This window comes from Perna viridis, chromosome 11, assembly GCF_037379345.1.
Source record: "Perna viridis isolate PV_CMFRI_1.1 ecotype Kerala chromosome 11, ASM3737934v1, whole genome shotgun sequence".
In the NCBI taxonomy this organism is placed as follows: Eukaryota; Metazoa; Mollusca; class Bivalvia; order Mytilida; family Mytilidae; genus Perna; species Perna viridis.
In genome coordinates this window covers 9855652-9870280 of record NC_142455.1, presented here as the reverse complement: position 1 = coordinate 9870280, position 14629 = coordinate 9855652, and the positions used below count along the sequence as shown (strand labels likewise).

Below are 14629 nucleotides of genomic sequence, written 5' to 3'. Positions count from 1 at the left end.
CTTTTTATTTCTTCATGGGTTTCGCATTGGTCTAATACAGGCAACTGTTCATGGTTTTTCTTGGTATGCTTATGGTTTGAATATGCTTTCTCCTTATTGGCCCACTGTACAAATGTACATGAAACTTAATTACTAGCTGTAAAACGGTAGTGGTCATTAAAATAATACATATCTAAGGTTTTAATCTTTACTGCCGTTTTTTTTTAACTACAGTGTACATGTATCAGCTTAATCCAAATAAAAAAAATCCAGTCTCTTGTATAGTGAATTATCTGGGGACTTAGACCGAATTATGAAGTAGCTGGGTGGTAGCTTAAGCCCTAATTATTTGTTCTGATTTCTATATGAAAAAAAGGTATTAGGCCATTTTCTCCGATCAGTGTGTAACATTCCATATCATAGTGATCTTCAGTTAATCCAAAGATTAGACCCGCTGTGTCAAGAAATCACGGATCAAAAGATTATGACGTGAGGTTATTACATTAAAAGAATTCTCCTTAATTATCCTTCGTACTACACGTACTTTGCAAAACAACATGTATATGTAATACAGTACTTCAAGTTTCTTCCGACGCAGTCGATATAGTTTCGTTTCCACCCTTTGACCTCAGAGACGTTCTTCCATGAAAAAGCAAGTCATGTACATGTGCATTTACTTGAAAAAGATGTTTTATCTACTTTATATATACATGTATTTGCATTCAGTAACTTTGTTGGCTATTTGTGAATAATTCAGGTCATTCAACTGCCTCAAAACTCAAATCCCTTCAGCGTAACATCTCTGTGGTTAATTGTCGATTACGCAATTATAAATAACAAACACGTGTAATCAGTTTCAGTAGTAAACAAAGATGCCAGTCATTAACTGGCCGCAGCAGAAAATTCCTCCCCGAGGAATTCAGAATGAACGATAAAACATTTTGCTAATTGAATGTATACCGGAAGACAGGTTAAGTAAAAAGAACCTTTTATAAGAAACTAATTAGAAAAAAGATAAAGATGTTTAAACAAAATAAAGTAAAAAATGTGTTATATAGGTTTGAATGTTTACGGAATAGAGTTGCTGTAAAATTAATCATCGACTGAATCAGAAGTCAGAGGTCATTTTAGAAATTACAAGAGTGATTCCAACTGTGTGTCAGAATTACACACGTACATTTGAAACAAATATACGAACTTTACAGAACTAAGATTATACACAAAAAATATTGAGGGACAGATATCGTGCAAGAATGTAGATTTTGGCAATGTTTGAGGTATTTTTAGTGTCTAGGATTCATGTCTTGTCTTTGTGTAGTCCGAATTTCCTCTGACCCTGCAACCCTCCTCTTTTTCATTTGGATATTGATATTTCGGGTTGTTCCCGAATTTCCTCTGACCCTGCAACCGCTCTCTTTTTTATTTGAATATTGATATCCGGACTAACATGTATGATGATACATGATACACATCTGGGACTATAACGTCCCTGGCTACATGTACATGTACTGTATGACGACGGAAACAAAAAAGGGGGGGTTATAGAAAACGTACATGTATTAGGCTATGACAGATAAAATGATGTTTTTTTTTTTGTACAGTATGCGAAAAGAGGCAACATAATTAAGGAAAATTCTTATAAAGTTGTTGCTGAAATCATATAATTGACAAATTTAAGTAGTGAACATGATGAACCTTCCTCGTATGTACGTTTTGATGTAAAATAATGTACGAAATTATCTTAAAACACACATTAGAAAAGTCTAATTCCTTACCATCCTGTATTAAGGTCCAGATGCTGAGCAACGGAAAATCCGAACATACTTCCAGTCTCTCCTCTTTGAATAATAGGATTTTTTAAATCCAAATTGAAAGCACTAACATTGGGAATTATAAATCCGAAAATTTGCACAAGTAAAACTATCAAGGAATATTCTAAATTATTTCTTTTAACACAAGTACATTTGAAACGAAATAACTTATCCATTTTAAAAAGAAATACCGAACTTATAATCCAGATCAAAATCAAGAAAGCACTTTAGAATCCTGAGATGTTTTTATTAAAGGCCAGGATGAGTGTATATACTTTCACATGTATATTTATTTCATCTTGTCCTTAAACACTAATGTACAGTACAACTTCCTTCGGGAGTAAATATGTACGTTTGATATTGGCATTTGTGGAATGATCCATTATTGCCTTGAAGGGGTGATAAGGTTAACAAGATGCACGTCAGACGAATCTATTTCTTTCCGCGTGTGAAGGCCCTTATTTAGTAATTAGCGTTTGAATCATTCATAAATTCATTAAACAATCTACCACCGCTGCTCCTAAATAACAAAATTAAATAACAAAGCATCAATGGGGCATTTCCTCAATTATCGCCGCGGAAATAAATTAATCAGTAGGCGGTCACCGCCAATAGTTCGTATGCCGCGGTCAAGTAAAATAAATCGGTGGAAATTAATTGTAAGATACGATGTTAACTAATTGTTGACATAAGACATTATTTATGCGAGTAAAACTTTGAGATTGACACAACAAATTAGGAATAATAAATAGTTGTTTCAACTTTTACGGACTTCGTAAACCTCGAGATAAAAAAACGACTTTGAAAAGTGATGACAAAACTTTTCAAAATTTCTAAAGTTAATTGATCATTCGATTTTTTTCACATCATTTTTAAGTGAATACCCTTTTTTCTAATCTGAAAATGAATATTGACACAAACTTTCTGTAAAACGTAAAATAAAATATCGAGCTGAAATGTTGATACATGCCGCACAACATATGTTTTATTTTGGTATGTTTTAATTTAAATAAATCACTATCTGAAGAAAACATGTGGAAATGTCTTGGCTTTACTTTTTTTTATCGAATGTATTCCATACAAAGTGTATTGACATTAATTCGTATTTTCAATATGATAAAGTGTAATGTCACAATTATTTAGAGTCATTTGTCATTTTACTGCGAAATTGTCATTTCCCAATTGAGCGTACATGTATACCTTAAATGATTTGGAATACTTATGTAAATTGAAAAAGGAAGTTTTTAATCAATTGATTTTCATTTATTTCAGAAAAACAACAAGAATCTCGATGTCACCATGTCGCCAAAGGCTTTAAAATTTTGACAAAACATCTTTTTAAATCCTTTGAACGTTTGATGTGGAAATCGATGTTTTTGTACATTTTTTAATTGCGAAAGAAACATTCTTTTCATTTACGCAATAAAAACTACAAGATTGTGACGAAATTGACAAATCGGTCACTATCAATCACTAGATTTTGCATAAAATGTGAACTCTTTAACCCTGCAGGAGTCATTAGATGACAGCTTACTATTACCGTAGGGCAAAACTTGGGCGGGTCCCCATTTTTGTTGATAAAACATATTTCTTTGGGATTGTTGAAGCGTGTTTAACAGTGCGTCAAATCCGAAATGTGCTTCAAAGTGGCACGCTTTTCAGTCCTCCGAATATGTTGAAAACACAACACACATACATGTATTAAACTACCACGCCAGATTGATTAAGACTGTACTTGCAAGGTTTGCCACATTTATGTTATCTAAGATCCAAGAGTAAATGCTCCAAGAGCCAAGCGCACCTGAACGGCACCGTTAGTCACTGAGTAGGCTATAGCAGAACTCAATGTTGGCAGTCAAATAGTTCTTCTTTAAGCAAGCACAGGATCCTTCTATGGATTTAAAATAAGTCAAATTCTTATCCTCGCAGAGACATTATTTGGTCCTTATTTAAAAAAAAACGCAAACACGGTGCTTACGATCAAATCCCAAGGAGAATGATTATAGAGACTTTTTAATGTAGAAACGACTTTTTTGAACGAAGAATATGCATCCCAAGTAATTAGAATAGTTCGAAAAGTGGTACAGCTTTAAGTGTACAGTTTTAAAGATTCAGAGAAAATGTACTTTAAATTTTAAAATGATGCATCAAGTATGATTCATTCACCTCGATAGCGTAATCGTCTTTGAAAGATAAAAACGATATTATAAGTTCCTACTGTCATAAACTTGATAAAATATGCAGGAATATTATTACCTTATGGGATTGCTCCCAGATGAGTTTGTTCATGGAGTGGAATAGAGTTATCCCCCATTGCACGAAAACTATCACTTTTTGTAGCGGCAAAATGGAAAAAAATCCCTGTCATTTCTGCGTTGACTTTTAGGAGAGGAAATAGAAAGCTTAATTTATAATGAGCTTTTGCAAATAGTTTTAGTCCATGGGCTGGGAGGGTCCATCGTGCAACCCCACTCATCAACTTCATGGTGATTTTCAGGCGTCTTTATACCGCCCATTTCCGAATCAATTTGTCGCCAAAGAATGTTCACGGATTCTTTTTTTTTTTTTTTCAGTATAAGCCTATATTTGTACCCCACTGGCTCAAAAGGCCAAATTTTCGTCACTCAATTATTCGAGCGTCTAAGTCTTACTGGGACAGTATGTGTGAAGGAACTACATATATATAAGCATCATCAATGTCTCACAGCTTTACAATTGTAGCAAGAAAGTTGCGGTAACACTTAGGGTTGTGGAGTAAAATGAAATAAATGTGCCCCTTCGACAAATCGCTTAAATTGACATATTTTTCAATGTCAAGACCCCTAGAGTATCTATCCATCAGTAAAGAATGGCTTATTTGGTTTTTCCGGTTTAGTGTTATCGTAATTAATACTGCTGGGGTTCTTCTGGTGACTTGTAACGATTTCGTAATAAGAATTCAAAGAAAAATGCCAAAAAAATCGGATTTTCGATTTTCCCGTAAAAAGTCGCATGAATTCGACGCTACAAGTAATAGTTGTACTAAAATGTCTCAAATTTACTATCATTCGATGGATAATTTGATTTTCTACATGATTAAACAACGAAAAACTAGTTTTCCTTTCCTCTTTCATCTACCCTGACTCTACTTTTTGTGAGCAACTCAGCGGGTGTTTCTAGAAAAGCAGAGGACGCTTATCTTACCGATGCATCTGGTCCATGTTTTTAGTGGAGTCCGAGTTGCTCATTCACTTTTGTTACTTTGTATGTATTATTTTATTGATTATAAGTTCTATGTTTTGTTTGTCTGTTTTCCGTATATGATTGGTCTTTGTCCCTGAATTACATTCTTTTGATTTCCGCTAGAATCTTGATTCCCTTGATTACTCTTTTTATAAAGAATTTTTTTAAATGTTGAAAATATTACCCCTACCCCTAGAAAACTGGTGTGAGTATCAAACAAAATTCTCATTCACAGCATACTGAAACTAAAACTCATCTTTACATTGAAAAATATGTCAATTTAAGCGATTTTTCGGCGCGGTAGGGGTACATTTTTGTCATTTCACTTCCAAACCTAAGTGGTACTGCAACTTTCTTGGTACCATTGTAAAGGTGAGACATTGGGCGATATTGGGCTACATGTTAATATATATATATGTTACTTTACTTTGTTTTGTAGAAAGTAGAATTTTGAAGAATCCAAAAACGTAAACAAATGGATTTTAGCCACAACGAGGTATTAAAAGAAGCCAAAAATATATAAAAATGCTTAAGTCTGTTTTTTTTTGTTTGTTTTTTGTTTGTTTTTTGTATTTTGTTGTTTTTTTTTTTTTTTTTTTTGCGACAAAGGGATTCATAAATGGAAGGTATGAGAGTTGCTTAAAATCATATTTTGGTTGATGAGTATGAGTGCACGGGGGGTACCTCAACCCACGTAATATTTGTGGTTATTAACAATTTCCCCATGATCTCAGACATGTACTCGGGTTCATGAAAACGAAAATTGCCTAAACAAATTGAAAACAGTAAGTACCCCCACCCCCCGTCACAATGTAAAAGCGAAAGAAATGACCGTGAACTGATTGATGATATATTAATATATCAAGTATTGCAGCTGGATCGCTGACGAAAAAAAAAGATTGAATTTTAGGTCTACATGCAGTTATTTATTCTATATATACATCCCTTTATTATGAAAATCAGAATAGGAAACATTATTTATATTGGATATATATATATATATATATATATATATAAAGGTCTGAAAAATTCCCAACGATGTTAGAACTGTCAAATTTGCGATGCAAATTTTTGGTCGTTCCCTCCGCGGGACTCGAACTCGTACTGCTGTGACATCTATGGCAACACCGCCTGCACAAAGTCCAGCGCCCTAGACCAACTAGGCTATATAAAAAAATAGCTTTCGCTAGCCGCGTCATTCCTCCTCGTAGGATTAATCTATTTAACTTAGTACACGATGTATGGTGGTACGGGACAGTTCATTTAGATGTTAATATGTAGGGTAGAGGATCAAATTAATGATGCATGTCACAACAAATCAATATTATACAACGTCTCAGAATGTAACATCGTTGGGAATTTTTCAGACCTTTCTATATATATATATATATATAGAGAGAGAGAGAGAGAGAGAGAGAGAGAGAGAGAGAGAGAGATATATATATATATATATATATATATATAGAGAGAGAGAGAGAGAGAGAGAGAGAGCATAATATTCAGTACGAGCTTGTGCTTAATAAATACAAGTAAATTTTAAGTCAGGACATAAATTTCACTGAACATTAAAAAAATATGCATTGGGATGCATTCACTTTTTATATGAATAGAAAAAAAGTTCGGGATTTAAATATAGCACCCAAAATATGAACTATACAATAATGAGGTAAAGGGTAAAAAAACATTTTTTTGTTAACTTGTTCTATTTTTCTAATACAAGAAACCATAGTCTTGTAAAAAAAACCATAAAAAAACAATCCTCATTTATATGGTAATTGAGTAACAAAAACAAGAGTACCCTGGTGAGTGTATTTAAATTATTATTGATTTAAATGAATTAGCTGAAACAGATTAAAAATCACATTTCACAGCTTAAATCTTTCTGCTAGGCTAAAATCAGAACGTAATATCCATGCAAAAATCGTCCTTTTCCTTTATGGTGCACCCATCGGCGACATGGGAAATGATTTGTTCACCATGTCTTAGTTCCTTTACCATGGACTTGAAAGTAACTCATTAGGTGTTACTCTCAGAACAGCAGAGGACGTTAACCCTACCGGTGCACATTGTTCTTACTCCCAGTTTTTTTTTTATTGAAGTTCAAGTCACTCATTTACTTTTGTGTCCTCGTACGTGTTATTTTGGTTGTTTCATGTTCTTTGTTGTTTGTGTAATTTTCATGTCTATTCGTCATCCTTTGATGATATATTTCTTTTTTATTACCGCTCGAATCCTATGTTCCTTGCTTTCCCTTAAACGTGTATACAGCACTGTCATCTGCTATGGCTGCTTGACCAAATTGACAGGGAAACATTGTACAATGTTGTAAAAGGAATTTTGCAAAAGTTTAAAACAGATAAGTATAAGACAGAAACAAAATGTAACAAACATGTCGGAGAAAACAAGTAGGATAGCAGGAGCATTAATTTAAAATTTGAATTCTAAATGGGTGCCGCCCATAACACACTCAGGTTCGGGACTGGAATTTATGTACTGTATGCAGAGGGCGTGTAAATCTTATCACGTGAGTCTGATTCATGACGAGAATAGGACCCAACTTCCATTCAAAAGCACCGGATTTAAGGGTTTCATATATACATGTATGACTACAATATTATAAACGAAAACCATTTATTCTTTAAGTTTCATAAACTGATAAGATCTGACACTTTGCCACAAATACAAATCACTCCTAGGTTTTGAATGCTTTCAAGGGTAACAATTTCTGTTAAAATAATATGAGAATAGTGCCCGATTAAAAAAAAATCTCAAATTGAGATTTTCCTCAAATCCTTCCTTCACTCAAATTTGGACCAATCAAATTACTTGAAAATTTGTGAAAAAAAAACTAAAGGATTTGAGGAAAATCTCAACTTGAGATTTTTTTATGAAACTCAAGCCAGGACTTATACAAGCCCTATGCAAACAGATGAACTCCATAATTCATCAAAAGGTATAGTTTATATTCTGTAGACTAGTCATCATTTTAAACCATACAAGTCATTGGCACAATAGTAAGTGATAAATAAAAACGACCTTGTATAGATTTTAATACAGAACTAAATAACAAACTACCAATAATTCTACGTTTCTATATATACTTAATATAAGTTTATGATAGCCTATATTTTGTCATATGCTTTTGATGTTTTCCCTCGTCTGACAACAAAAAGTGTGCCGTCCTAAAACAAAAGAAAAAAACATTAAAAGTGATTTAAGTAAACTTGAAGAAAGAACGGTCTACGTTCACATAAAAATTTTGATCTGATGTGCAGTACATGTTTTAGAATTTTGAGGCTTACTGGTGGCAAAAGCAAAGCGAACATGTTATCCCACTTGTTGTCACTATCTTACTAGTATATATTTAGTTTTTCCTCAACTTCATGATCATTTTCACCATCAAAAAATGACCGATATTGTAGCAAGCGATTGAGGAACATTATTTTATTAGCCTTGACTTGCGGAAGTATATGTCATGCAATATTACATAGAGATACTTGAAATATACCTTAATGAGAGACGGTGCAGCAACCCAGAAATCGTGATTTGGTATGATCCGTCTTCCAGATTCTTTCCTAATGAATATCTGTACCAGTACCCCAACCACAATATATATAAATAATAATCCTGCAAGACTGAAATACAATTTTATATGTATGTAAACGCATTGAACAGCATCGGACAATGTAATTTGGAGCGCAGGTTTGGAATATCTATGGGAACAAATTGTGCGCCACTTTTAATCGATCTGTTTCTATATAAGCCAGATTTCCTGAGTAGCACTATTATAAAACAATGAATCTGAATAAGCATAGATTCGAGAATTTCTTATACCTAATCTACCCAAATAAACTTGAAATTAAATAGAAAACTGATACGTCTACTATTACATCTGCTTCATACCTAGACCTTTACTTGTACAAAGATGATATGATGCAGGACGTTTGAAATCGAAACTATGGCAAACGTAATGATTTTGACAGTCTTGTTGTAAAATTCTCTTTTCTTGGTGACAATATACCAAAACCTCCTGCACATGGAGTATATACTTCACAGTTGATACTTTACTGCAGAGCTCGTGATCTTTACACATGCAGCATGGGTATTGTCAAATAAGCTTCTAAATCAGGAGTTTGTTCAGTCTTTATCATCAATACAGAGGTTTTACGGTCGTCATCACAATTTGATAGTGTATAAAGTTTCTATCTCACAAATGAGACATGACCATTTCGGTAGATTCCTTGTCTTACCGGAATTATAACCAATCTAGATTGACACCTACTAGCTACATTGGTGGAGATCCCTTTACATGCTTTTCTGTGATTTATTAGATTTTTTAAAATATATTTTTTATATATTTCAGCTCTACACATGTATAACGTATATATGACTGATTGATTGATTATGGTTTAACGTCCTATGGAAGATATTTCATGCAATTCAAGATGAGAATCACTGACCAACCGAAAAGACCCTGCCTAGTACTAATCCAACGCTGAGCCGGATCTTAAATTTGCAAGCTCACAGAAACAACATTTGCAGGTAGGCATGTCATCCAACCCGGACACATTATTCTGACTCCAAGCTAATCATTTGTTACTCTATCCCATAAATACCGCTTGCTTGGTGCAAGCAGTGATTTTAATCGAACCCACGACCCCCGGCAGTCGAGTCGAGTCTACCGATCCAGGTGCTTAGCTACAGATGCATGTCCATTCTCGATAAGTGACCGTGGCTATTGACTACACCATGATAATGACTTACCCAATGAGTAGGATAGACCCAACCGATAATACTGATTTTTCGCAAACTGTCTTCGACCTAAATTCGAACGACTGAAAAAAAGAAGAACAAATCCTTTTGAAGTCCATGACATTGAAATTACCAGATAGATGATGATGATACACTTTAAAAGAACTTTTTTACGGTACTTTTAGGTGCTTGGAACAGGCAGTATATAAACTAGTGGAGTGAGTCAGTAAAATAAATAATTTGATTTCTATCTTTAAAGTATCCTAATCATGTTTTATATCTTACTCCAAATGGCAATACATATAAAAAGTTAAATTATACACGGACAAGCCGGAAAAAAATCCAGACAAATACAAGTATTTGTAAAATAAAGTGATGGAACTTTGTACTCATTAAAAAACGTGTTCTTGTCGACTTGTTAATTTTTGTTTCTCTCGGAGTTATGTCTGCTCCTGACTGCAACGGTGTTTGTATACTTCTGTCAACATACAAGTTTCATGCATTCATGTTACATAGTATTATGCGCAAATGATAACGCTGAGATTATGTCATTGGCACAAAAGGATGCTTCCCATAAAATCCATGGAAACAGAACGATGACACTTCTTCAAAGAGTAATCAAGGGAACCAAGGTTATAGCGGTAATCAAAAGAATGTAATACAGGGACAAAGATCATACATACAAAGTAACAAAAGCAAATGAGCAACTCGGATTCCACTAAAAACTGGGAGCATGGACCAGGTGTACCGGTCGGGTAAGCGTCCTCTGCTTTTCTAGAAACACCCGCCGAGTTGCTCATAAAAAGTCAATTCCGGGGTAGACAAACGAGGAAAGGAAAACTACGACTCGTTGAATAAATCAGTCTTCATGGTGCTGATGGATACACCACAACGATGCACGAGTTCATGATGACGACCATAAAACTTCTGTAGTGATGACTTCAATAAAACTAAAATGATCAACATCTCCTGACTGTGGACCGACGCGGGTCTGTGATTGGGTTAAACTGGTTTTGTAAGGCATTAAAAATTCCCATTTAAGTTTAAATCAAAATATTCATGAGTATGATACGCGCAAAAAAAGCTAGGTTTTTTTTTGTAGGGCCAAACTTCCTGAAATGTGTGGTCGTAAAAGGGAAATTTTATCATGTAGAAGGAAATTGAAGGGATATGTCTGTCTTTCGTACCTCTTTCATTGGCAAAACTAGAAAAAAAATCATGTCATTTTAAAGTATATGAAATATAAGGAGGCGCACTACCGCTTTCTTCCTCATATGCACTTAGTCTACTTTTGGCAGTATATCGGCGGATATCATGCATCCACTGGGGAGCTTAGACTACAAGTTACAGCATGTCTAAACCGAACTCTGGAAAACCGGAAACCTGTGTAAACCAGGTACACATGCATTCAAGTCCATTCACATCAGTTTCAATACATAATGAATTAACCTGTGTAAACCGTCATTAATAATTCGAATAAAACCTTTAGTCCAGGAGGGGTTCATTGTAGGTGTGTTTCACTGTATAATAAAAGAGCAAACACCAAAATGTACTGTAAAAGGAAAATACCTGGCAATAAAAGAACTAATTACACGTTTTAGTATCAAACGTTCCTTATATGATCGTAGTGAATGTTTGACTTGGTCTCTATTCACTCTACTTACATATACGCCGGTTGGTGGAATATCCTGACCTAAGGCTTTAAAACTAGGAACTGTTAGAGCTTCATCACATTCCAAGCGTATAATAGCTTTTCTAAAATAAATCGGATCATTTCATGACTTCATGATATATTCTAATATTACCGAATTCTCTAATATAGCGTTAAAAGTATATGTACTTGCAGAAAACAAAAAGCACGGATTTCGTCGTGAAGATTGTCATTTTTTCTTAGTGTCCTCTTCATTATGTTCACAATCGATGCAGGTGTATTTTACTTTTCATCTCAACTGACTAAATCGAATGGTTACCAGTAAACGCGAACCCCACGTTTGAAAAGTATGGGAAAGGGAATGTTACTCCATTTTCATTCAAAACACTTACTGAACATCATTCTTTTCTGTAGTGACACTATAAGATAGCGTTAGTGTATCCCCGTCATATTTGAAGTCTGCAGTGTCTTGTGTGCCCAGAGATATATACTGAGAGATGGGACCGGAGGCTATTTCGTGACACACCTTAAAAGACAATAAGCAGTAATAACCTGTTAAAAAATGGAACATTTTTAGTTATACATGTTTTAAAGTTTCTCGCAAACAAAAGTTTGTATAAGGTTTATACTGTACAGCATTTAACCACTCAGAAGTAATATTATCGTAGTATTTCTCAGGAACAACAAATCATAAGCACTTGTTATTTGCTTTGCAACATTATTTAGGGGTACTTTTTGAAAGATAATTTTTTAAACATTTACAGCAAATGATAATTGGAGAGACGGAATGAGTTCACTTGGTAGTAATTCATATTCATTTTATTCGCTCTTACTTATTATGCAGTTGTGGGTCCAGATATTTATAAGAAGCGGGAATCCTTAACCCATGCAGGATAATCTTTTCTCAACATACTGAAAGACATCACCGTGTAATTTGTGTTTATAATACAACGCTGAATGAACAAATTTGCTGAATGTTTTGGATATTTTTAAATGTTTTAACATACATTGATTTATATAACATTTCGACAAATTTTCATTTTTAAGGATAGCTCGAGCCACTCAGGGTCCCTAGGATACGCCAACATTATACAATACAAACCGACTTTTTATTTTATTTAATAGGTCCTATATACCTAACAGATCCAGAAATTTATAAAAGGTATTCAAGGCTATCTTTTGCTCATTTTAATTTGTCAATGAAAATTTTGCAGGAAGCATCCCCCAAAGGGTGGGCGGGGGGGTCCAATCTCCGAACCCTTTCTGATCGAACACTGTAATTAGCGATTGCAAAAAGATATAAGAATTAGGCAGGTCGTGATTCACCGAGTTTTGTGGAACATTTTATTGTTAGGATTCATTCAACATATCATTTACATAATTTAAAGTGCTGTACTTGTATTATATGGCAAAATTGGCGTTTGTAATAAATGGCTGGAAAATATGCACTTGCTTTTCATGTTCATCAAATGATCAAATCTTTCTTCGGAAAACAGATATCTCCATGTTTAACAACAGCAATCTAACTATAGGACTTTCATGTGCCTAACTCTTACACGGATCTATTCTAAAGATTTATGAGTGAGAATGAAGTCCATGGCCTGGGAGGGTCCACCGTGTACCACCACCCACTCATCAACTTAATGGTGATATTAGGTACCTTTATAACTCCCATTACCGAATCAATTTGTCGCCAAAGAATATTCTCGGATTCCTTTCAGTATAAGCCTAATATATTTGTAACCCACTGGGTCAAAAAGCCAAGATTTTTGTGACTCAATTGTTTGAGCGTCTTAGCCTTCCTAGGACAGCATGTGTGAACAAACTAAACAAATGGAAATATCATCAAGTATCCCAGTGTCTCAGCTTTACAATGGTAACAAGAAATTTGCGGTAACACCCAGGAAAGAAAATGTGTCACTATACCACCGAAAAATCGCTTAAACCGACATATTTTTCTATGTCAAAACCCCTAGAGTATTTATGCTTCAGTTAAAAAATGGCTTATTATGTAGTTTTGTTTAGTATAATCACAATTAATACTTCTGGGGTTCTTTTGGTGAATTTTGGCGATTTTCGTTATCCAAATTTATCAATAAATGCAAAAAAAATGGGATTTTCGATTTTTCGTAAAAAGTCACATAAATTTGTCTCTGAAAATTACTGCTAAACTAAAACCTCTGTACCCTGTCGCAGCCTAGAGCTTTTATACTTACAGCAACGTTGTTACAATCACTCAGAGAAAATGCATTACAAGGATTCCAAGCGTACGCCTCACCCTGTGTGAATGGGTCGGGAATATCTGCAAATCTGAAAATACCAATAAAATCAATAGCACCATTTCTTTTTGCAACACTTCTCTAGTCATATTTTTGCCATTCACCACTAGCTCTTGTCATCCTGTAGTTTTCTTTCATTAGATATTAAATTCATTTGGATAGATCCGCGTGTAGTAGTTTTTCAAACACTCAATGACAAATATATACTTTTATGAATATCTAATATAGTTAAGTTTTTGTCTCTTTTGTTATCTTAAAAAAACAATTGAATATCAAGTGACGTCTTCCTCTTATACACTCCCCCATACACTCCATGAAACATGCTTAAGCAGAACCCTGAATAAACATGGGAAAACATTTGTAAACCAGATCCCCTCTAAAGTTCCTTACGGGGGTCCTTGATATTATATCTGAACATATTTGAACCTGTAGAAACCGAACGCCTTCCGAAGCTGAACAAATCCGAATGTTCAGTCCAAAAGAATGTCGCTCTAGAAAAGTTTCACTGTGATATTAATTTGAATATTTTTGCACCTGTATAACCCGACAACTTCCGAAGCTGAACAAGTCCTGAAGTTCAATCCCAAAGGGGGATCTGATAAGACAAATTCACTCAATGTAACTGAAAAAAAGTTACTTACAGTGCTGTTCCATCAGTTTTTGCTAATGGTTTTAAATCTATCAGGCTCCCACTCTCCGTCTCACACGAACATGCAGACTTTTTGGTGCACGAATGCGATAAAACTGTAGGAGTACATAGAATAAGATAAGTCAAATAAAAACTCAAAACTTTCTTATACTTGGTTGAAATCAAAGGGAGCATAATGAGATTCAACGGTAGCAAACATTTAACCTATATCAGAAACCCGTATCATGTGACATATGTAATTTTTATCATAAGATATGATTTCTCACTATGATAACTAGATGTTTGT

At 34.4% G+C, this 14629-nt stretch overlaps 2 protein-coding genes across 4 annotated transcripts in view; both read right to left on the bottom strand.

Moving 5' to 3' along the window:
- The window catches only part of LOC148602918 (integrin alpha-8-like), a 73556-nt gene extending 71410 nt beyond the window's left edge, over window positions 1-2146 (bottom strand). For 2 of the 3 annotated variants that reach the window (XM_088553713.1, XM_088553715.1), the window contains exon 1: window positions 1755-2146. In XM_088553713.1, coding sequence (XP_088409839.1) covers window positions 1755-1966 — 212 coding nt within the window. In that variant the 5' untranslated portion in view covers window positions 1967-2146. The remainder of the gene's footprint in view (window positions 1-1754) is intronic. The other variant, XM_088553716.1, reaches the window with a different exon arrangement.
- A 5899-nt stretch (window positions 2147-8045) lies between these two features.
- Window positions 8046-14617, bottom strand: LOC148602917 (uncharacterized). The gene is made up of 7 exons (XM_088551699.1): window positions 14336-14617; window positions 13632-13725; window positions 11808-11941; window positions 11429-11519; window positions 9777-9847; window positions 8521-8647; window positions 8046-8194 (listed from the first exon to the last, which is right to left on the bottom strand). Exons 1-7 carry the CDS (start codon window positions 14515-14517, stop codon window positions 8135-8137), a joined length of 759 nt encoding a protein of 252 aa, XP_088407825.1. The 5' UTR covers window positions 14518-14617; the 3' UTR covers window positions 8046-8134.
- Window positions 14618-14629: the final 12 nt, after the last annotated feature.